The sequence below is a fragment of the Jaculus jaculus genome, chromosome 7 (genome assembly GCF_020740685.1).
Source record: "Jaculus jaculus isolate mJacJac1 chromosome 7, mJacJac1.mat.Y.cur, whole genome shotgun sequence".
NCBI lineage: Eukaryota > Metazoa > Chordata > Mammalia > Rodentia > Dipodidae > Jaculus > Jaculus jaculus.
This window is the reverse complement of record NC_059108.1, coordinates 140,295,196-140,318,471: the sequence shown is the minus strand read 5'-3', so window position 1 is coordinate 140,318,471 and position 23,276 is coordinate 140,295,196. Positions and strand designations below refer to the sequence as shown.

At 45.7% G+C, this 23,276-nt stretch overlaps 2 protein-coding genes across 4 annotated transcripts in view; both read right to left on the bottom strand.

Annotated features, from left to right (window-relative positions):
- Positions 1-6,380: 6,380 nt before the first annotated feature.
- LOC101601757 (60S ribosomal protein L21-like) lies at positions 6,381-6,910 on the bottom strand. Its single transcript, XM_045155132.1, has one exon. It carries the CDS (start codon positions 6,883-6,885, stop codon positions 6,403-6,405), a length of 483 nt encoding a protein of 160 aa, XP_045011067.1. The 5' UTR covers positions 6,886-6,910; the 3' UTR covers positions 6,381-6,402.
- An 11,868-nt stretch (positions 6,911-18,778) lies between these two features.
- Alkbh1 (alkB homolog 1, histone H2A dioxygenase) overlaps positions 18,779-23,276 on the bottom strand; it is a 33,113-nt gene continuing 28,615 nt past the window's right edge. The window contains exons 5-6 of one of the 3 annotated variants that reach the window (XM_004649378.2): positions 21,004-21,197; positions 18,779-19,876 (exon numbers count right to left, since the gene is read on the bottom strand). In XM_004649378.2, coding sequence (XP_004649435.1) covers positions 19,447-19,876; positions 21,004-21,197 — 624 coding nt within the window. In that variant the 3' untranslated portion in view covers positions 18,779-19,446. The remainder of the gene's footprint in view (positions 19,877-21,003; positions 21,198-23,276) is intronic. The other 2 variants (XM_045154615.1, XM_045154616.1) reach the window with 2 other exon arrangements.

The window sequence follows — 23,276 nt, the reverse complement described above, 5'->3', positions numbered from 1 at the left end:
ATAATAATAATAAATAAATAAAAAGAAGAAAGGGAAGCCAGGCATGGTGGGCATGCATTTAACCCCAGCACTCAGGAGGCAGAGGTTGAAGGATCGCTGTGAATTTGAGGCCACCCTGAGACTACATAGTGAATTCCAAGTCAGCCTGGGCTAGAGTGAGACCCTACCTTCAAAGTCCAAAAAAAAAAAGAAGAAAAAGAAAGGAACTAGTTGAAAAGAAGAATGGGTTCAGAGTGTTGCCAGGGCCCACTGGTACTATCTAGTGGTCTCGGAGTTTTGGGTTTATTCTTTAGTGTGAACAAAGAATTGGACACCCCAGGACAGACAGTTCTCTGGGATAGACAGAAGTTTGAAGAGAAAATAAAGGTAACAGATTTATTTTTTTATATTTTATTTTTATCCATTTCTTTATTTGAGGCGGGGGGGGAAGCAGAGTGAGAGAAAGAAAGGATGCATAAGTGAACACCAGATGCATGCATCACCATGTGCATCTGGTTTACATGGGTCCTGGGGAATTGAACATGGGTCCTTTGGCTTTGTAGGCAAGCGTTTTAACCACTAAGCTGTCTCCCCAGCCCAAAGGTAACAGATTTATTACCAACAAATGATAGGCAGATCTGGGTTTTATAGGGTTTACTTGCTACTTTTCTTCCCTTAAGCAAATGATGGATCCCGCTCCTCACCTTTTAATATTTTATTTATTTATTTTCAAGGAGAGGAAGAGAGAGAGGGAATGGGTGTGCCAGGGCCTCTAGCCATGGCACACATACTAGGGGATGAACACTCCACTTTGTGTATCTGGCTTTATGTGGGCACTGGAGAATCATGGGGAATAAAAACCTGGACCTGGCAGGTTTTGGGAGCAAGTACCTTTAATTGCTGAGCTATCTCCCCAGCCCTCCTCATCTTTTTCTATAGTTTTATTTTTATTTTTTAAAAATATTTTATTTTTGGGCTGGAGAGATGGCTTAGCGGTTAAGCGCTTGCCTGTGAAGCCTAAGGACCCCGGTTCGAGGCTCGGTTCCCCAGGTCCCATGTTAGCCAGATGCACAAGGGGGCGCACGCGTCTGGAGTTCGTTTGCAGTGGCTGGTAGCCCTGGCATGCCCATTCTCTCTCTCTCTCTCTCTCTCTCTCTCTCTCTCTCTCTCTCTGCCTCCTTCTCTGTCTGTTGCTCTCAAATAAATAAAAAAAAATATTTTATTTTTATTTATTTATTTGACAGAGAAAGAGGGAGGGGGAGGAAAGAGGGAGGAAGGGAGGGAGGGAGAGAGAGAGAATGGGCATGCTAGGGCCTTCAGCCACTGCAAATGAACTCCAGACGCATGTGCTCCCTAGTGCATCTGGCTAATGTGGGTCCTAGGGAATTGAACCTGGGTTCTTTGGCTTTGCAAGCAAGTGCCTTAACTGCTAAGCCATCCCTTCAGCCCATTTTCTATACTTTTTAATGATTTTATTTATTTATTTATTTGAGAGAGAGAGACAGATAGATGAAGAGAGAGAGTGGGCATGGCAGGGCCTCTAGCCACTGCAAACAAACTCCAGACACATGTGCCACCTTGTTCATATGGCTTACATGGGTACTGGGGAATCAAACCGGGGTCCTTAAGCTTCTCAAGCAAGTGCCTTAACCACTGAGCAATCTCTCCAGCCCTTCTATTTTGTTTTTCTTTATTCAAGGTATGGTCTCGCTGTAGCCCAGGCTGACCTGAAATTCACTATGTAGTCTCAGGGTGGCCTCAAATTCATGGTGATCTTCTTCCTTAGCCTGCTGAGTGTTGGCATTAAAGGCGTGTGCCACCACCACATCTGGCCCCTCCTCATCTTATTGGTCCTTCTTGACATGTCAAGGAGTTTCTTCTCCTCTTCTTCTTCTTCCTTCTCCTCCTCCTCCTTTTTCCTTTTTTTGAGGTATGGTGGTCTCTCACTATAATCCAGGCTGACCTGAAATTCACTATGTAGTCTAGTCTCAGGGTGTCCTCGAACTCACAGCAATCCTCCTGTGTCAGCCTTTTATCCCAGCAGTAGGGAGGTAAAGGTAGGAGGATCGCTGTGAATTCGAGGCCAGCCTGAGACTACATAGTGAATTCCAGGTCAGTGTGGACTAGAGTGAGACCCAACCACAAAGAAAAGGCATGCACCACCATGCCTGGCTATCTGCCTTTCTCTCTCTCTTCAATAAATAAATAAATATATTTTTTGGTTTGTTTTTCAAGGTAATGTTTCACTCTAGCCTGGGCTAACCTGGAATTCACTATGTAGTCTCAGGGTGGCCTCAAACTCACAGAGATCCTCCTACCTCTACCTCCCATGTGCTGAGATTAAAGGCATGTGCCATCACGCCTGGCTTTTTAAATTTCTTTTTAAGTTTTAAGGACTGGAGAGATGACTCAGCAGTTAAAGGCTCTTTCTCATAACACCGCACAGCCTGGGTTCAGTTCCCCAGCACTCACATAGCCAGATGTAAAAAGTAGCACATGTGTCTAGAGTTTGTTTGCAGTTGCAGGAGGCCCTGGTGTGCCCATTCTCTCTTTACCTGCTTCTTTCTCTCTGACTCTCTCTCTCTAATACATACATAAAAATAAAAGCTGTTTCTAAAAATGTTTCAAAAGGACTTGCAGATGGCTTAGTGGTTAAGAGCACCTCCTGTGCAAGCGCCCCGAGGTGCTGCTCGCGGGCGGGCGTGGCCATGGATGTCCGCGTTCCCAGTTCTGTGAGGAAGCAGAGACTAGATGAAAACAGCAAGCTCTGGGATCAATAAGGAACCCTGGCTCAAGTCACAACCAGCTAGGAAGAGTGGTGGAGAGGGATCCCACGTTCACAGCAGGGTGCTGCAAGCAGACACAGCCCATCTCAGACCTCAGCATGGGCTCCATAGGAGCATATGCATATCACACACACACACACACACACACAACATCACACACATGCTTGCACAAAAAATGTTGGGTTTTTTTTCTTAAAAAAACAAACAAACTGGAGCTGGGCATGGTGGTGCATGCGTTTAATCCCAGCACTCTAGAGGTAGAGAGGTAGGAGGATTGCCATGAGTTCAAGACTACCCTGAGACTCCATAGTGAATTTCAGGTCAGCCTGGGCTAGAGTGAACCCTACCTTGAAAAACCAAACAAACAAAAGAAAAGAAAAACAGGGCTGGGGCTGGAGGGATGGCTTAGCAGTTAAGGCATTCGCCTGCAAAGCCTAAGGACCTACGTTCGATTCCCCAGGACTCACGTAAGCCAGATCCACAAGGGGGCGCACACATTTGGAGTTCGTTTGCAGTGGCTAGAGGCCCTGGTGTGCCCATTCTCTCTCTCCCTCTCTCTCTCTCCCTCTTTCTCTGTCAAATAAATAAATAATAAAATATTGAAAAAAAAAACAAAAACAGAGCTGGAGAGATGGCTTAGTGGTTAAGGTGCTTGCCTGCAAAGCCTAAGGACTCTTCAGATCCCACGTTAACCAGACACACAAGGTGACACATGTGTCTGGAGTTCAGTTGCAGTGGTCGGAGGACCTAGCATGCCAGTTCTCTCTTCTGTGCATGCACGCGTGCAAACACGCATGTGTGTGCTCTCTCTCTCATTAAAAGAAGAAGCAACAGCAGCAGCTAAAAAGCAAAAAAGCAGCCTGGCATGGTGGCACATGCCTTTTATCCCAGCAGTAGGGCTGCCAAGGTAGGAGGAGTGCTGTGAGTTCAAGGCCAGTCTGAGATTACAGAGTGAATTCCAGGTCAGCCTGGACTACAGCAAGACCCTACCTTGGAGAAAAGAAAAGAGGGGAGGGGTGGGGGAGGGGAGGGAAGGGAAGAGAAGAGGAGAGGAGAGAAAAGAAAAGGGAAAGAAACCAGGCAGACAAAACCAAACTAGATGATTCCAACATCTCAGTGCGTGTAACAGCAAAGGGTCATTTCTCCCCAGCCATTGTGTTCATCAGTAGCCAGCTGACACTTTGCTGCACGCCACCTTCCTTCCAGGGCCGGCTGTCCACGTGGCAGTGAGGAAAGATGGAGCCCAGGCAAGTCAGCTAGCTCTTGGAGCTTTGCCTCTGAAGTAACATGCCTCACAAAGCTCACATTTTGTGGGTCCAAACAAATCACATGGTCAGGAAGCAAGAAAATACTCCTAAAGGACACCAAGGTGTACTATAGTAAAATAATGTGGCGAACTAGATTAAAGCTATTAGAAAGGGTCAAAGGTTATTTTGAAATCTAAATGAGTCTTTCATTAAATGAATCCCCAAGCTTGAAATGATGAGAAAGTTTGTATCCAAGTTCATCACCATTGAGGTTACTAATTGTCATAAATATAAAAGTCAGACTAGAAGTCATTTAAGCTAAATGTATCTAACTACCATGTGATGTGTTAAGTATTTTTTTTTTTCCTAGTGCTGGAGATTGAATCTACTGTCTCATAGATGCTGGCACATAATTGTTTACTAGAGCTATCTCCCCAGCCCAAGCTTTCTCTTTTTAAAAATATTTTATTTTTATTTATATATTTGAGACAGAGAGAGAGAGAGAGAGAGAGAGAGAGAGAGAGAGAGAGAATGGGTGCACCAGGGCCTGTAGTCACTGCAAATGAACTCCAAACACATGCACCACTTTGTGCATCTGGCTTACACGGGTCCTGGGGAATAGAACATGGGTCCATAGGCTTTGCAGGCAAGTGCCTTAACTGCTATGCCATCTCTCCAGTCTCATCTTTTTTTGTTTGTTTCTTTGAGGTAGAGTCTCACTCTAGCCCAGGCTGACCTGGAATTCATTATGTAGTCTCAGGGTGGCCTCTTGAACTCATGGTGGTTCTGCTACTTCTGCCTCCCAAGTGCTAGGATTAAAGGCATACAACATCATGCCCAGCCTTTATTTTATTTATTTATTTTTTTGGAGGTAGAGTCTCATTCTAGTCCAGGCTGACCTGGAATTAACTATGTAGTCTCAGGCTGGTCTCAAACTCCCAGCGATCTTCCTACTTCTGTCTTCCGAGTGCTGGGATTAAAGGCGTGTACCACCATGCCCAGTCAAACATCACTTTAAAGAAATTAATTAATCAGTTAATTTAAGATTGGTTCTTATGCAGCCCAATTATTATTTAGCCACAAGCTGGCTTTGAACTCCTGGTCTTCTTGCCTCAACCTCCCAAGTGCTAGGGTTATAGACGTGTGCACCATGCCCAGCATCTTTGGTTCGTTTGTTTGAAACAAGGTAGCTCAAAGTAACCCTGGCTGGCCTGCACCTCGCTCTGTACATAAGCTGGTCTCGGGCTTGCAAGTGGCCCTTCTGCTTCTGCCTTCTGAGCGCTGGGGTCCTGGAGTGCACCACCAAGACAGGCCCCAAGCATTTGCTTTATGAGAAGCATGTATTACCTGGCATGCAACTGAATTCAAAGTGCAGGTGCTCCAGGATATGCCCACTTAGGGAATTTCATGTACCAGGGCCTGGCATTTTCCAGAAGAACCTGTTTAGAGGTAGAGCCTTTTTAATCATTGACATATTTGCAAGGTGTTCATATATCCTCATTGACATGGGGAAAAAATATTTACCCCAAGGTTGGCTCCAAAGTCTAGCAGTGCCAAGTAAGACACAGGGTTTGCAAGTTCAAATACCTTCAGGGGTCAGGCTGATAACTTTAAAAGGTTATGTGGGTGAGGTGGGTGATAAGGAACAATTAACCCTGAGACTGGGGTCAACAGACTACATGAACGGAGGGACTGAGAACTAGAAAATCTGCCTTCCTTTTTTTTTTTTTTTTTTTCCCTAAGACAAGGTCTCTTGTAGCCCAGTCTATCCCGGAACTTGCTATATAGACAAAGTTAGCCTTACACTCCTGTCTTTTCCTCCCCAGTGCTGGGATTACAGGCATGCACCATTATTTCATTATGCCTGGTTTCTATCTGCTTTTTGAAAAAAAAAATATTTATGTATTTGGCAAGAGAAAGAGAGAGAGGGAGGGAAGGGAGAGAATGGGTATGCCAGAGACTTGAGCCACTGTAAATGAACTCCAAACACATGTGCCACATTTCACATCTGGCTTTACATGGGTACTGGGAAATCAAACCTGGGTCCTTTGGCTTTGCTGGAAAATTTGAGCCATTTCTTCAGCCCACTACCTGCTTTTTTTAAAGATTTTTTTTTTTTTTTTAAGTATGAGAGAGGGAGAGAGAAAATGGGTGCACCAGAGCCTCTTCCCACTGCAAATGATTTCCAGATGCATAAACAGCTTTGTGCATCTGGCTTTATGTGGGTACTGGGGAATTGAACCCCAGGCCTTTAGGCTTCGTAAGCAGTGCCTTTAACTGCTGAGCCATCTCTCAGCCTTTACCTACTTGTTTTTTTTAAAGTGAGGACACCATATTTTAATGAAGAAAAGCATTTTGACAATCTAGGTCTGATTCATTTAGGACATCTATTAAGCCATGAACTCATAGGGAACAGGCTCCAGCAGCTCCGGCTCTTCTCCATTAGTCCTCACAAAGTGCGCGTCTCTGGGCGGAGCGGGCTGCTGCTTCAGCTGCACCCAGGTTCCCTTCTCTTTGGCCTCCTTCTTCTTCTGGTCATTTTCCTTCACCCCTTTCAGGAAGCTGTCTCGGCTCTTAGAGTGCTTAATATGCTCGATACGCACACTAATTCCCTTGGCAAGAATCTTGCCCTTGACTTGCTTGTTCACAACAATGCCAACAGCATGCTGAGTGACATTGTAGACTCTTCCAGTCTTCCCATGGTAGCATTTATGAGGCATTCCTTTTTGGACAGTACCCATTCCCTTGATGTCTGCAATATCACCCTTCTTGTAGATTCGCATATACGTGGCCAATGGAACAACTCCATGTTTTCTGAAAGGCCTAGAGAACATGTACCGGGTGCCTCTCCTCTTTCCCTTTGTGTTTGTCATTTTGGCAAAGTACTGGAAGATGGCGGCTCTGGCCGAAAAAAAGCTTTAACTACTTTTAAAAAGAGCAACTGTGGGATTGAGCCCAGAGCCTTTCATGTATTGGGCAAGTATTCAAACACTGAGGTACATACATGCCCAAACCCCCCTTTTTTTGAGGTAGGGTCTCGCTCAGGCCCAGGTTAACCTGGAATCCACTCTGTAGTCTCAGGGTGGCTTTGAACTCACAGCAATCCTCCTACCTCTGTCTCCCAAATGCTGGGATTAAAAGCATGTGCCACCATTCCCAGCTCCAGCCCTCTTTTTAATTTGAGCTAGGGTCTTAATAACTTACTCAGGCAAGCCTTGAACTTACTGTGTAGCCCCGACAGACCTTGAACTCGCCAGGCTCTTGCTTCAGCTTATCTAGGATAACAGACCGACTCTACCAGGCCAGGTTATCCTCCATTCTTACTCCTACCCCAAATCAAGTTAGAGAACGACATTGGAATGAGTTTGAGTGGCTCTTGACAAAGGTCTATAGCAGGGTTTTCACGTCAGTTTAGGACTACTGAGATATTATTACATACAGACAGAGACAGAGAGAACTGCATTTATGACTCAGACAAAAAAAAAAAAAAATGACAGACCCACCATGTACACAGGCCTTCTGGAATGCTCAAGTCTAAACCAAAATGGAAAACAATGGTTATCTTGCTATAGTGGAACAACTTTCACTTTCTGCTTGAAACATTGACCTGGATAGACTCGTACGTACGTACGTACATACATACATACATTTAGTTTTGTTTTGTTTTACAAGGTAGGGTCTCACTCTAGCCCAGGCTGACCAGGAATTCACTATGTAGTCTCAGGGTGGCCTTGAACTCACAGTGATCTTCCTACCTCTGCCTCTCATGTGCTGCGATTAAAGGTGTGTACCACCATGCCAGGTTGGATTATTTTTTTTTCCATAAACCTATTCCTTTCATAATCAGGAAGGGAAAAAGAAAACCAGATCTTGGGCTAGAGAGATTGCTTAGCAGTGAAGACGCTTGTGTGCAAAGCCTAAAGATTCATGTTCATGTCTCCGGATCCCATGTAAACCAGAAGCACATGGTGCCACAAGTGTGCAAGGTTGCACAGGCGCACAAGGTGGTGCACACATCTGGAGTTCAATTAAGTGGCTGGAATCCCTGGCATGCCAGTTCTATCTCTCTATTCCATAAAAGAAGGCCAGTCTCTTGGGCTTTCCTAAAAGAGAATGTGAGAGAGAGAGGTCAATCTTATATTTCCTTTTTTTTCTGTTTTTTTTTTTTTTGAGGTAGTGTCTCACTCTAGCACAGGCTGACCTGGAATTCACTATGTAGTCTCAGGCTGGCTTTGAACTTACAGCAATCATCTTATCTCTGCCTCCTGAGTGCTGGGATTAAAAGTGCATGCCACCACACCCAGCTTTCTAGTTCCATTTTTGAAGGGGATATGAAAAGGAAGCAACAGATGCAGCCTAGAAACCTGATCATTCCAGGTGGAGAAAAAGAAAGGTTGCTCAGTGTGCGTTGTGTGACTTAGAGAAAAGAAAGTGAAGTGGTAAGATGGGAAGGAGAAGGGAGAAGGTGTGCAGGTGGAGAAGGGAGGACCACAGGGCCTTTGGGTCTCGGTCAGACAGGCAACCCCTTGGGGCAGGCTGGGGTCTTCTGGGGCACACAAGTAGTGGGTCAGCATAAACCCTGACATCTTAAGTAGTTGGGGTAAAGTATTAGCGATGGAGGAAATGACAGGTTTCTAGACAATTAGTCCACGTTTATACCTGATTCTTACTCTTACTTAGCAGAGGGCACTTTACATCGCCCTTCCCTGACAATTACGTCTGACTGGTTCCTGGTGAGGGCCAAATGATTTTTCACTTTAGGTGGGAGACTTTGAATCAGAGATCAGACAAAAGGAGCTGTCATTCAGTACAGGAAATGGTCTATGAACCTACCAGGCTGAGGCCAGGGCAAAGGGTTTTCATGTGACAGGGAACAAAGGTACCTGTGGGAAGATCTGTGGCGTCAACAACTGGTACTTGGCACCTCACAGCTCTGGCACACGATCTAACCCATTCCTTATCTGTCGACTGCGGTGGGATAGCATAAGAGTTCAGTGAAGCCACGTGTGGTGGCGCGTGCCTTTAACCTCAGCACTCTGACGGCAGAGGTAGGAGGATCCCTGTGAGTTCGAGACCAGCCTGGGACTACACACAGCGAAATCCAGGTAAGCCTGGGCTAGACTGAGACCCTACCTCGGAAAAAAGATATATATATATATATATATATATATATATATATATATATACATATATATATATATACATATATATATATGTGTGTATATATATATATATATGTATATATATATATGGAGAGAGAGAGAGAGAGAGAGAGAGCATATGAGGTGAAGGCCACAGAGTCATCAGGGACAGGCTGGTAGGGTTCCATGATCATCAGCAATGGCTGTGTACAAAAGGGGTTAGGGAAAGACAGTAAGGGGCTGTTGTGCTCTTACAGGGGCCAAAGAAAGCCACAGGAAGCTGTGATAAAGCTGGATGTGTAAGAACAGCTGAAGAGAGCTGTCATAATCCATAGTGCTGAGCCGGGCGTGGTGGCGCACGTCTTTAATCCCAGCACTTGGGAGGCAGAGGTAGGGGGATCACCGTGAGTTCGAGGCCATCCTGAGACTGCATAGTGAATTCCGGGTCACTCTGGGCTGGAGTGAGACCCTACCTCAAAAACAAAACAAAACAAACAAAAAAATCTAGAGAGTTTGCTGAAATGCCAGTTCTTTGGTGTGACTTAAGCATAGGGGGTTGTGCTGGATGACCAGCAGAGGCTGTGGAGGGGGAAGGGATGAAGTATGTGTGTGTGTTTGTGTAGCAGAAACAATGTACCCCTTTGCATGTGTGTATGAAACGGTGTGTGTGTGTGTGTGTGTGTGTGTGTGTGTGTGTGTGTGTGTTAGACACTGATTCTGAGTGGCCCAGGAAATATAATACTGATAATTGATAATATGGCCTGAGCTGTGTCCTGGAATAGTGTAAGCTGGGCCACCGGGCTTGGCCTTTGTCATTTTCTTGAAGGCACGTGAGGAAAAGGAGACCTTGACTGTTTCTGAGGTTTCTAAACGTAGGGCAACAGCATCAGATAGATGTTTTGGAAGGTAGGTTCTGGAAGGGATGTGCATTCTGGAGTGTGGGAAGGAGACTCTAGCTGTTGTCCCCTAGCTGGCCCACTAGAGGGAGGCCTGGGCTCAGAAGTGGCACCTCACCTGCCTCTGAGGGGCTGCAGTAGGCATGGAGAAGAGGTCCAGAGAAAGCCAAATGCCCACGCCCAGGGGCCCCTCCCAGCGGGCACAGCAGACTTGCTGGATGTCTATGAGCGCAGCAAGAAATGAAATGTCCCTTCCCACCCCTGCTGGCGTGCCCGTTCTCCTCTCCCTCCCTCTGTCTCTCTCTCTCAAATAAATAAATAAAAGTAAAGTTTGGAAAAAAAAGAAATGAGATGTCCCCTGATGTGCTATGGACCCTGAGACCTTGGTGCCTTGTCCTCTGCTGCTGAATCTCCTTTTCTTTCTGCCCCTGTCTATGTCCCAAGCCCAAACATAGACACCCACGCCCAGGCGCTCATGGCCAAGCTTTGTCCGCCCCTCACAGAGCGTGGCGTGGATGCTAGTGGGTGAAGGCGGAGTTTGAGGATGAGCTCTGCACAGGTCTGGGAAGCAGAGCCTGGCCTCTTGGGAAGAGAGTGCCAGGGTGTTGGGGTTCAGATCATGGTCTGGAAAAGGGTCAGGAGCACTGGGTAGTCAATTCCATTGATGCTGTGGCTAGAGGAGGGGACCTCTCCAAAGTGGGGATACTAGGGTGTGTCCCCTTTCACTCGGCTCTGGCATAAAAAGATCTTCCAGTACTCTCCATTTCCACCCCCCACTTGTCTTTTGTAGCGCTGGGGATCAGAGGCCTCACCCATGCCAGGCCAGCCGTCTACCCCAGAGTTCTGCTCCCTTCAGCCCACAGTTTCTGCCATTATTTTTCTGCCATCATGTGCCATGTCCAGCACTAGCCTGGCAGTTGGTGCATTTGCAATAAAAGTTGATTAAACAAGCGACTTCTCTTTTTGCGCCTCCTGGCTTTACTAAGGGCCCTGTGGTTTTTAAGACACTTGTTTTTTGAGGATCTCCTGAAGAGATGAGCCTAGTCCCCCTCCTGGGCTGGGCTCGGTGGCTGGCTTCCAACGAGTAGAGAAGACTTGATACGCAGCTTTAGAAATGAGGTCATCGCCACGACTTCCTCCTCTTTGCCACTTGGACCATCGCTCAGGGGAAGACAGCTGCCATGACAGGAAGACACTCAGGCCACCCTGTGGAGAGGCCCACATGGTGCTAAGTAGGTTCTGCCAACAGCTGTGTGGGAAGCCTCGTCCGGCTTCTGAAGCCTGCAGCCCTGACCCACCCCCCAGCTCTACAGCCCCCTCAGGAGAGACCCTGAGCCTCACACATCACCCTGGAAAGCTGCTCCCCGAGAAACCAACACCTTGTTATCACTTGAAATTCCTAAATGGGGCCAATTTGCCATGCTGCTATTTATAGGCTTCAAGGGGGCATGCTTATTTCTTTCTTAGTTTTTGCAGTCAAGAAAGACAACAAGGAGGCTTGAGAGATGGGTCAGCGGTTAACGCACTTGCCTGCAAAGCCTAACAACATGGGTTTGATTCCCTAGTACCCACATAAAGCCAGATGCATAAGGTGGCACATGTATCTGGAGTTCATTTGCAGTGGCTAGAAGCCCTGGAGCACTCACACTCTCCCCCACCCCATATATATATCTGCTTACAAATAAATTATATACATCTATCTATCTATCTATCTATCTATCTATCTATCTATCTATCCTATATATAATATCTATACTATATAACACACACACATATGTTTTTTGAGATAGGGTCTCACTCTATCCCAGGCTGACCTGGAATTCACTCTGTATTCTCAGGGTGGCCTTGAATTCATGACGATCCTCCTACCACTGCCTCCTGGGTGCTGGGATTAAAGGTGTGCACCACCATGCCTGACTTATAAAATATTTTTAAAAATAGAAAGAAAGGAAAAAGGAGGGCTGGAGAGATGGCTTAGCGGTTAAGGCATATGTCTGCAAAGCCAAAGGGGCCCTGTTTGATTCTCCAGGACCCACATAAACCAGATGCACAAGGGGCACATACATCTGGAATTCATTTGCAGTGGCTGAGGACCCTAGCATGCCCATTCTCTCTCTCCCTCTCCCTCTTTCTCTCTCAAGTAGATAAATAAAATATATTTTTTTTAAAAGAGATAAGGGATGGGCTGGAGAGATGGATTAGTGGTTAAGTGCTTGGCTATGAAGCCTAAGAACCCTGGTTCGAGGCTCAATTCCCCAGGACCCACGTTAGCCAGATGCACAAAGGGGCACATGCATCTGCAGTTCATTTGAAGTGTCTGGAGGCCCTGGCATGCCCATTCGCTCTCTCTATCTGTCTCTTTCTCTCTGTCACTCTCAAATAAATAAGTAAAAATAAACAACAACAAAAAAGATAGGAGCTAGAGAGATTGCTTAGTGGTTAAGGTGCTTGCCTGTGAAGCCTAAAGGATCCAGGTTTGATTCTCCAAAACCCATATAAGCCAGATGCACAGGGTGGCACATGCGTCTGGAGTTTTCTTTGCATTGCCCAGAGGCCCTGGAGCACTTGCACGCTCTCTCTCTCATAGGTAAATAAAAATTAAAGAAAAAAAAAAAAAAGCTGAGTGTGCCCAACCTAAATAAAGAACCTTAATTTTTTTTTCTTTTTATCTATTTGAGAGAGAGAGAGAGAAAGAAAGAGAAGGAGGGAGAGAGGGAGGGAGAGAGAGAGAGAGAGAGAGAGAGGATAAATGGGTGTGCCAGGGCCTTCAACCACTGCAAACAAACTCTAGACACATGCGCCACCTTGTGCATCTGGCTTACATGTGTCCTGGGGAAATAAACCTTGGTCCTTTGGCTTTGCAGACAAGAGCCTTAACCACTAAACCATCTCTCCAGCCCCTTTAAAAAAAAAAAAAAGAAAGAGAGAGAGAAAGAATGAGGAACTCCCAGTCCCAGCTCCTCTGGCATATCCACTGGGGGAGGAAGGAGCAAGGAGGTGGAGAGAGAGGTCGGAAGATTCCATTGCTAAAGCCTCCTGCACAGGAGGGAAACATCACAACTGAGGTATGAGTTTGGGTCTAATATTACAATGGGGAAGGAAGATAATTCTTCTGCTGTTTTCCTCTTATGCACAGGACGTCTTTCCTTTCCTTGGTGTTGATGCCCCAGTGACTTGCCCATCTCTTTTTTTTTTAAATATTTTTTTGGGGGAGTTTCAAGATAGAGTGTCACTCTAGCCCAGGCTGAGCTGGAATTCACTATGTCATCTCAGGGTGGCCGTGAACTCACAGCGATCCTCCTACCTCTGCTTCCCGAGTGCTGGGATTAAAGGCGTGTGCCACCACCTGGCTCTCCTCTTCCTTGGTGGGCATTTAGGCAAGCTCCATTCTTTCATTGCTGTCCGCAGTACTGCAAGGGCTGTTCCTGGCCTTTGTTGTCTCCCTGCATATTCTACCCTGCCTGTCACTGCCTAGATTCAGGAAGAAGCCGGGCCTTGGCCAATGTGATCCTGAGGCTAATCCCTGTTCCCTCAAAGCGACAGAGAAGCATTTGTACAAAGTAGCCAGCACCGCTCTTTTCCTGGGTACTGTCCTCTTGGGCATCATTAAAGGGCTGAAGACATACCAAGGACATTCACGAGGAGATGGCCATACAGCTGTGTGTTAGCGGCCCTGGGAAAACATGCAGACCCAGCAGCCTTCTCTGGGTGGCACTGGCTTGGCAGAGGAAGGGTCTGTAGCCACATACAACTCTGAAGTGTTCCTGCTGCCTGGGGGTGGTGTGGGGGGGGGGGGCGGGGGAGTTGGGGAGAGACTGGCTGAGGCCTTGCAGGAAAGGGTGCGAGGGAGTGTGGGTGCCTATGATTAGGGAGGAGGGCGTCAGGAAGGGGCCCCGCATCCCGCAGAGGAATTTCTGCCAGAGGTGTGTGCATGCGTCGCGGGGGCTGCTGACAGGGTGCTATGTATGTGCCTGCGTGCGGATGTGACCAAACTCAGGGATATGCTGCTGTTAAATGAAGCGAGGCATTTCCATGGCAACACATTTCTCTGCTCCCAGCCAGATGCCAAGCCCTTAAATTATATTTTTCTGGCTGAAAGCACCTCAATTGCCTCTGGTCTCCAAAGCAATGGGACTGTGGGGACACCAGATGCCTCACCCTCATCTCCAACCTTTCAACAAAGCCAAAGGGTGATGCATGGGGGCAGGGGAAGGCCTGGAAGCAGCCTTGGGTAGAGGGTAAAGGGGTCTGGACAGGTTTCTCGTCTATTAACTCCTGGACCAGTGATCTGGGATTAATATGCTCCAGCACTTCATTCTAAAAGAAAGGCTTGTATAATGAATGTCAATAGGGATGCCAATCATTTCTTCTGCTAATCACTTCCTTCCCACCCATCCATTGTCCTTCATTTGGTTTTGATGCGTTAGGTCCTCATGTGCCATCAAGCGTCCCTGCCTCACTGGTCATCATAGGTGGTATGATTCTCTTCCAGCAATCTAGGTCAGGATTATCTACTGGCTGTCAAAATGAAAGCCAGGGACGGAGGGTGCCATTTGGGGGCAGCCCTGTGCAAGTAAAATCGACAGCGCTGCCTCAGGAAGAAAGCCATGGGCAGAATGGAGCGAGGATCACATAGGGAGGAAGACGAGGGGAGCAGGGTAGCTGCTGTGGTTCTCATGGCTTTCCCAACTCTGGTTCTGGGGTGGGGTTGGGGGGCATGTAGGATGTTCACTGCTTTTCCTACTGCCCCCTCCCGGTGAAACTGGACAGAGCAGGGAGGTGTCGCCCACCCATCTTCCCTGGCCTTGGTGGGCTGAGGTCAGCCACTCCTCACACCCCATGACCATCCTCATTTGCCTTAGTGGAATCCACCTTGGGTATTAGTGCCCATTCTTCTTTCTTTCCTTTTTTAAAGAAACCTCTAATAAACAGGCTTCAGTCAGGTTAAAGGAAAAGGGATAAGACCAGCTTATCTTAGTGAAAAAGGAACTGAGAAAATTGGAACGCTGGAAAGCCAAATCTTGCTGAGTCTGCCCCGTTCAGCAATGCTTCTGTCTCATGAAGGCGTATGACTGCTCTGGGGAAAGGCAGAGATGCCTGTAACAGGGGCAGCATCTGTTTCACAGAGGCTAGGGGGCTGTTCTGGGGAAAGGCAGGCCTGCCCGTAACACGGGCAGCAGGACAGCGGCTCCACAGGGTCAGGTAGAGAGCCTAGCCAGACATGAGGGAAAGCAAGGGGAAGGTCAGACTGACGGAAGCCATCTAGAAGGGACATATGCATTACCCTTCACAAAACTGCTGCTGCTGCTGAGCTCAGCATGTGCCCTACCTGACCCTTTCAGAAGCCTCAAAGAGGCCTTCAAAAGAGCACATTTTGCTGGCTACCGAAAATTTGGAGATTATCATATTAGCCTTTTCTATGCATATAAACATTTAAAACACATTTAAACATGTTCTTATTTATTTGAGAAAGAGACAGAAATAGGAAGGTAGAAAGAGAGAATGGGCACACCAGGACCTCCAGCCACTGCAAAATGAACTCCAGATGTGTATGCCCCTTATGCATCTGGCTTATATGGGTCCTGGGTCCTTTGGCTTTGCAGGCAAGTGCCTTAACCACAAAGCCATCTCTCCAGCCCTAATATTTTATTTTTATCTATTTATTTATTAGAAATTGAAAGAGACGGAAAGAACGGGAATGCCAGGGCCTCTAGATTCTGCAAATGAACTCTAGATGCATGTCCACCTAGTGCATCTGGCTTACATGGGTTTTGGGGAACCAAACCCGATCCTTAGGCTTTGCAGGCAAGCACCTTAACTACTAAGCCATCTCTTCAGCCCTGGTGCAATGTTGTTTTTTTTTTTTTAATAGCATTTTTATTTATCTCTGTACTTGCAAGCAGAGACAGGTAGAAGAAAGACACAGAATCGGCATGCTGTGGTTTCCAGCTGCTGCAAATGAACTCCAGATGCATGTGGCACTTTGTGCACCTGGCTTTGTGGGTACTGGGGAATTGAACCTAGGTCATCATGCTTTTCAGGCAAGCGTCTTAACCACTGAGCCATCTATCCAGCCCGTTTTAAAAAATATTTTATTTATTTATGAGAAAGAGACAGAGAGGAAGAGAGAATGGACATGCCAGGGCCTCTAGCCATTGCAAATGAACTCCAGACACATGTGCCACCTTGTGCATCTGGCTTATGTGGGACCTGCAGAATCAATCCTAGGTCCTTAGGCTTCGCAGGCAAGCATCTTAACTGCTAAGCCATCTCTCCAGTCCTAATTATTATTATTTGTAAGCAGAAAAAAGGAATGTGTGTGTTTAACAGAGTAAACGCCAAAGCCCTTGCCACTGTGAACCAACTCTAGATATGTGGTGGTTTGATTCTGGTGTCCCCCATAAACTTAGGTGTTCTGAATGCTAGGTTCCCAGCTGATGGAGATTTGGGGATTAACGCCTGCTAGAGGCAGTGTATTGTTAGGGGCAGGCTTATGGGTGTTATAACCAGTTTCCCCATGCCAGTGTTTGGCACACTCTCCTGTTGCTATGGTCCACCTTATGTTGGCCAGGGGTGATGTTCATCCTCTGCTCATGTCATTCTTTTCCCCAGCCACCGTGGAGGTTCCCCACAAGCCTGTAAACCCAAATAAACCTCTTCTTCCCACAAGCTGCTCTTAAGTGGGTGATTTCTACCAGTCATGAGAACCTGACTGCAACAAGATACATGTGCCACTTTGGGTATCCAGTTTTGAGGGTCCTGGGGAATTGAACTCAGGCTATCTGGCTTACCAAGCAAGTACCTTCTCACCATTGAGCTTTACAGCCCAGGCTGACTCACTCTGTAGCCCAGGCTGGCCTTAAATTCACAACAATCTTACCTTAGCCTCCTGAGTGCTGGAATTAAAGGCATGTGCCACCACGACCAGCTCATGTTATTTTTGTGTCACTATCATCTATCTATCTATTGTCTTTTTTTTTGGTTTTTCTAGGTAGGGTCTTGCTCTAGTCCAGGCTGACCTGGAATTCACTATGTAGTCTCAGGGTGGCCTTGAACTCATGGAGATCCTCCTATCTCTGCCTCCCAAGTGCTGGGATTAAAGGTGTGCACCACCACAACCAGCTCATATAATTTTTGTGTCACAAAATATTTTTTGATATCCCCCTCCCTCTCCAGCTATGTAAAAAGGCCTGTGGGCAGTACAAACACTGGAAATATGTCTTAGTTTGCTGACCAATGACTTAGCTAGTGTAAGGTTGACAAATCTAAGATGATCATGTTCATGTAAATGTGGAAAACTTACTGTTTCTTTTTTCCTGAATTATATTCTTTTCAGCTTACTTTTTCCTGAATTGTACTGTTTTCTGCTGTCAGAGTATAAACAGGGTTGCAATATGCATTTTCAACTATGTGCTTCACAAAAATAGAGCAAGGAAGGTGGAGTGGAGCGGGAAGAAGGAGAGAGACACAAGTCTGCTGGGCATTCAGCTCAGTGAGCAAGGACCTCCAGAGAGCACAGGCAGGACTCTGAGCTCCTGGCCAGCCTGCTCACACTGGCTCCTTCACATAGGAACATGCCTTCTCCTGATACTCTAAAACTCAACTGGAAGCACCAGTCCAAATGCTCACGCTAAACTGATTCTGTTCGACTCACTAAGTGACAGTTTGTTGGTTTCACATGGGGCATATTTAAACATATTTTCTTAGGTGTAGATTATATATAATTTTCTCCTCATGTACTACTCTTAGAACCTAAGAGTATATGAGCCACCACGCTCTGCCCAATCTGGATTTTTAATTCCTTCACAACCCCTGTATCTATTACTATATGAATATTACTATATGAACTTAACAGTCAATGCTGGTTAAAAAAAGAAAGAAATAGAGCTGGGCGTGGTGGCGCACGCCTTTAATCCCAGCACTTGGGAGGCAGAGGTAGGAGGATAATCAGGATTTCAGGGCCACCCTGAAACTACTTAGTGAATTCCAGGTCAGCCTTGGCGAGAGTGAGACCCTACCTCGAAAAACCAAAAAAAGAAAGGAAGGAAGGCAGGCAGGACAGAGGAAAAATATGAATTCAGCAAAACATGTTGCAAAAAGCAGGGAACAAAATGGCTTACAGCCAGTTTTCCACAAAAACAAGTTGGGATGTTTTTAGAGTCATATAGTAATATAGCCATATTGGCACATCATAGTTTTAGATCAGAGCACTAAATTCTATTTTTTTTTTTTATTATTTATTTAAGAGCAAGAAAGAGGAGAGAGAGAATGAGAGAATAGGTGCACCAGGGCCTCCAGCTGCTGCAAACAAACTCTAGACACATGTGCCACCTTGTGTGTCTGGTTTATGTGGGTCCTGAGGAATGAACCTGGGTTCTTTGGCTTTGTATGCAAGTGCCTCAACCACTAAGCCATCTCTCTAGTCCAGTAAATTCTAATTTTCATACTAAAAACTGCCTAGTAAGATTAAATGTTTTATGAATGAGAAATCTGAGGTGCAGAGAATGTACAGGGACTTGGTGCAGAGTACCGTGAGTCTAGTTGGTGGGGTACACACATTCAAACTTGCTGCTTCACCCATTTCTAGGCTGCATACCATCAGACACCATAGCAGTGACTAGACTGTTCTCTCCTGTGACAGCCACAAACAGCCAGAGGGCATCAATAGCATGAAAAATACAGCAAATAAAACGAGGAAAAAACTAATCCCTCAAAGACAGATAGAGATCTTTAATTTAAAGTAAGTTTATTCATGGAGAAAACAGTTAACAGAACACCCTGGAGACTTTCTTAGTTCAACAATTAAAAATGCATTAAAAGGCCAACCAGGACAGTTTGGAGACCTCAAAGACATGCAGAGAAACTACTGTTTCCCTTTCCTTCCTTTGGCTCACATAAATCTAAACAATAGTGATGGCTGTGATGGACAACAGTTCCAATTCTTCATGTGCCTCAGATTCCTCTGTGAGAACCAGAGAATTCGGTGACTACGGGAGGAGTGAAGATGAGCCGAATGGTTGGTTCATAAGACCACAAGTTGTTAGACGCCATGAGGGAGGGTTACTACATTTCTGAATAAAATCTACGCTCTTGACACTCCACAGAGATGTATACTCACTTCCCCTTTCCTCAGAGGCAATAATGGCAGAGGTGGAGAGGTCTGTGTGGATTATCATACCTCCATGATGTATGAGCAACACACATTACTGATGACATCTATCTGGAAGTAGACTAAATAAAATACTTCTCTGACCAAATGGTAATCAGTTAACTTTTCAAGGTGGGTGACAAGACAACAGCACGATTGGTGTCCCTGTCTTCGTTTTTTGCTGATCTTAGAGCTAGAGTCCATGACAAAAGAAGAGCTGCCTGAGGAAGAGAATGGGACCTCCATGTCTCAGCTGTCAGGACTTAGCCTGGCTCGTTTTACTTGGCTTCTCTGGTCATCCAGATGGCAGGAACCATCGGTGGTGATGTCTCCTTTTGTCTCCTCCACGGGATCCAACGGAAAGGCCTGATCTGGGGCCAGTACCTGACGGATGGTCATGTTAACACGAGCAGTTTTTAAGTAGCTGGCACACACCTGCCAGTCTTCCACAGAACAGGGCTCGATTAGTGAATCTTTGGGGAGGACAGCTGGGAGAGATGTCTCCAGGCAGTGAGGTAGGCCTTCCCCGCCAGGATGCGGAAGGACGCGAGGAACTGCATGGTTCAACAGGCGGCTGAAACCTGACATGACCATGATGTCACCACTGTGCATAAACATGGCTGTAGGGGCCTCATCTCTTTTCAGCCCACCCAGGAGAAAGATGGCAGACTGTCCAAAGCTATAAAAAATAAGTAAAAACAGAAGTTTCTGTTACTAGTTGCATTTATAAAAGCTACTGCCAACTGAATTCTTTTGTAATTTAGGCTTGACATTTCTTGTACCTTTTAAATGGTGCCAAATTTTTTTCTTCTAGCCTGTGTTTCTTAGTGAACAACCCATGAAATGTTACCTATACTTGCAACAGCCCCAGACCTGCTGCAAAATAAAATGTGATGCAGTAAACAAGCAACCTTTAATCCCAGCAGAGGTAGGAGGCTCACCTGGAGCTCAAGACCACCCTGAGATTACATAGTGAATTTCAGGTCAGTCTTGGCTCCAGTGAGACCCGAAAGAAAAGATAAAAAGAAAAACAAACAAACTAACCATGCATTTTATTGATTTTTTTTTTTTGTTGTTGTTTTTCTTTGTGGAGGTAGCTAGCCCAGGCTGCCCTAGAATTCACTGTATCGTCTAAGAGTGACCTCCAACTCACAGCAATCCTTCTACTTCTATTTCCTGACTGCTGGGATTAAAGGCGTGCACCATCAGACCTGGCCTTCATGTATCTTTACTTTGAAGATAAGACAATTCATGAGGAACTTTTCTCACTGAGATAGGTACATACTTTGCAACCATCTAAGTTATATTCTGGGAGACAAGGAGAGTAAAGTACTCAGGCCTTATAATGTTTTGCCTCATGACTCCAAAAACCACATTCACTTTGCTTTATGGTCGTCCACTTGTTTATCCCACATGATATCCACAATGCCTTTTTCTTTTCTTTCTCTTTTGAGGTAGGGTCACAGTATGTAATATACAGTGAGGCTTCACTAGTGGATGAATGAACAAGTAAACATCAAATAATCCTTCAACAATTCAGAAGTTAAATTTCTTTTCTTTTAGGTTTTTCGAGGTACGGTTTTGCTTTGTGGCCCAGGCTGACCTGGAATTCACTATGTCGTCTCAAACTAGCCTCCAACTCATGGCGATGCTCCTACCTCTGCCTCCTGAGTCCTGGGATTAAAGGCATGCGCCACCATGCCTGGCGGAACACAGTATCTTTCATTATAAAATTTAATGCTTAAAAAACATCTTAGAGAAAGAATCAAATCATAAAGTACACTGAAATCTCTGGAACAAGCGTACCTGAATGATAGCAGGGGTTTGGAGTGGTCGAGTTCGGATCTGTCGACGTGGATCCCCAGTGTGGAGTCTAGGCGGTAGTAATTCAGGATGCCCGCTTCCGCTCGGAAACCCTGAAACCCACAGGCAGCAGCTACTTGCTCTGAGAGGAAAGCCAGGTCAGAGGGGAAAGGTGTGTAATGATCTGCTGAGTACTTCTTTGGTAAAAGTAGGGAAAATAAGAAAATAAAGAATGATCTCAGGAACATAGGAAACTATGACGTAAGGTCAATACCTCTTTAAAATCCTGTTTAGTCATACATTCCTTTTGTTTGTGATTTTGAGACAGGTTCCCTAGATGTAGCTCTGTCTGTCTGTCTGGCCTGGAATGTGTGTTGAGCACACCAGGCTGACTTTGGTTTTTTTTTTTTCCAGGCTGACCTGGAATTAACTGTGTAGTCTTAGGGGGCCTCAAACTCAGCAATCCTGCTACCTCTGCTTCCCAAGTGCTGGTATCAAAGGCGTGTGCCACCACGCTTGGCTTTTTTAAAAAATTAATATTTATTTTTCTTTCTTTCTTTACTTATGAGAGAGAAAGAAAGAAAGGGAGAATGAGCATGCCAAGGCCTCTAGCTACTGTAAATAAAATGCAAACTCATGCAGACCCTTGGTCCTTAAGTTTTATAGGCAAGTGCCTTAACTGCTAAGCCATCTTTCCAGTCTCCAGGCTGACTTGATTGCAGTGGCCCAATGCCTCCACCTCCTCAATCCTGGAATTATAGGCATGTGCCACAGTGCCAGGTATCTATCAATTCTTGAAGCATCTAGGTAGGGTGGAATAACAATCCATACAGGGTACTAGGCACCTTCTATACAGCAGGCTCAGTTATGCAATGGGAAGTTACAAACTTTCTTACTGTATGGAGTCTGTGCATGCAGCAATTCCTATACCACTCTGAGGGGTGTGGGGGGGAGTGCGCATGCAATTGAGCACGTGCTCATACCAGGGCCTCCAGCCACTGCAAGTGAACTCCAGACTCATGTGCTACCATGTACAGCTGGCTAACGTGGGTATTGGGGAATTCTGGGTCCTTAGGCTTCGCAGGAAATGAAGTAACCACTAAGCCATCTCTTTACCCTACACCATTCTTTAGTATACCTTAATTTTAAGTATCAAAGTTATCTTGGGTTAAAAGCAATTCAAGGGCTGGGGAGATGGCACAGTGGTTAAAGGAACTGCTTGCAAAGCCTGATGGCCTGGCTTTGACTCCCTAGTACCAACCTAAAGCCAGATGCACTTATTATCTCTCTCTGCTTGCAAATCAAAAAAAAAAAAAAAAAAAAGAAAGTTATCTGGGGCTGGAGAGATGGTTTAGCGGTTTAGGCATTAGCCTGCAAAGCCAAAGGATCCTGGTTTGACTCTCCAGGACCTACATAAGCCAGATGCACAAGGGGGCACATGCATCTGGAGTTCGGCTGGAGGCCCTGGTGTGCCCATTCTCTCTCTCTCTGCTTCTTTCTCCCTCTCAAGTAAAGATATATTTTAAAAAAGTTAGCTGTCATAGTCAAGAAGTGCCTAAGGAAACATGATGAGTAAATGCAATGTAGTATCCTGCACAAACAAAGGAGGGTACAACTTAAAAAATCAGGAAATCTGGGGATTGGAAAAAATAAGGAAATCTGGGGGAATGACTAAAAGTTAAGTGGTTAAAGGTGCTTATTTGCAAAATCTGCTGGCCCAGGTTCAACTCCTAAGCTACCCAGGTGAACTAGATCCCAAAAGTGGTGCAAATGTCTGGTGTTCATATGCAGCAAGAGCTCTTAGTGTGCCGATATACCCCACATATATACTCACACAAATAAATAAAAATTGAAAAGTATGGGAGGCACTCCAGAGGTTGAGGTAAGAATGCCATGAATTTGAGGCCAGTCTAGGCTACAGAGTAAGTTCCAGTTAAGCTAGGGCTACAGTGAGAATGTGCCTCAAAAAAATAAATAAAATAAAATAAAAAGGTTTCAATGCAAATGGGCTCAAGGTTGCTCAGTGATTAAAGGCACTTGCTTGCAAAGCCTGTTGGCTCAGATGTACAAGGTGGCACATGTCTGGAGTCTGTTAGCAGCAGCAAGGGGACATGGTGCGTCATTTCTCATCCCCTCTTTGCAAATAAATAAAAATAACAACAATAAAACTATTAAGGGAATGGGAACACAGTATCAACTTTATTATCATATAACATATTACTATGGGTTGAGACAAAGGCGCCATGCAGGGAAGATGCTGGTAGATGACAGAACTG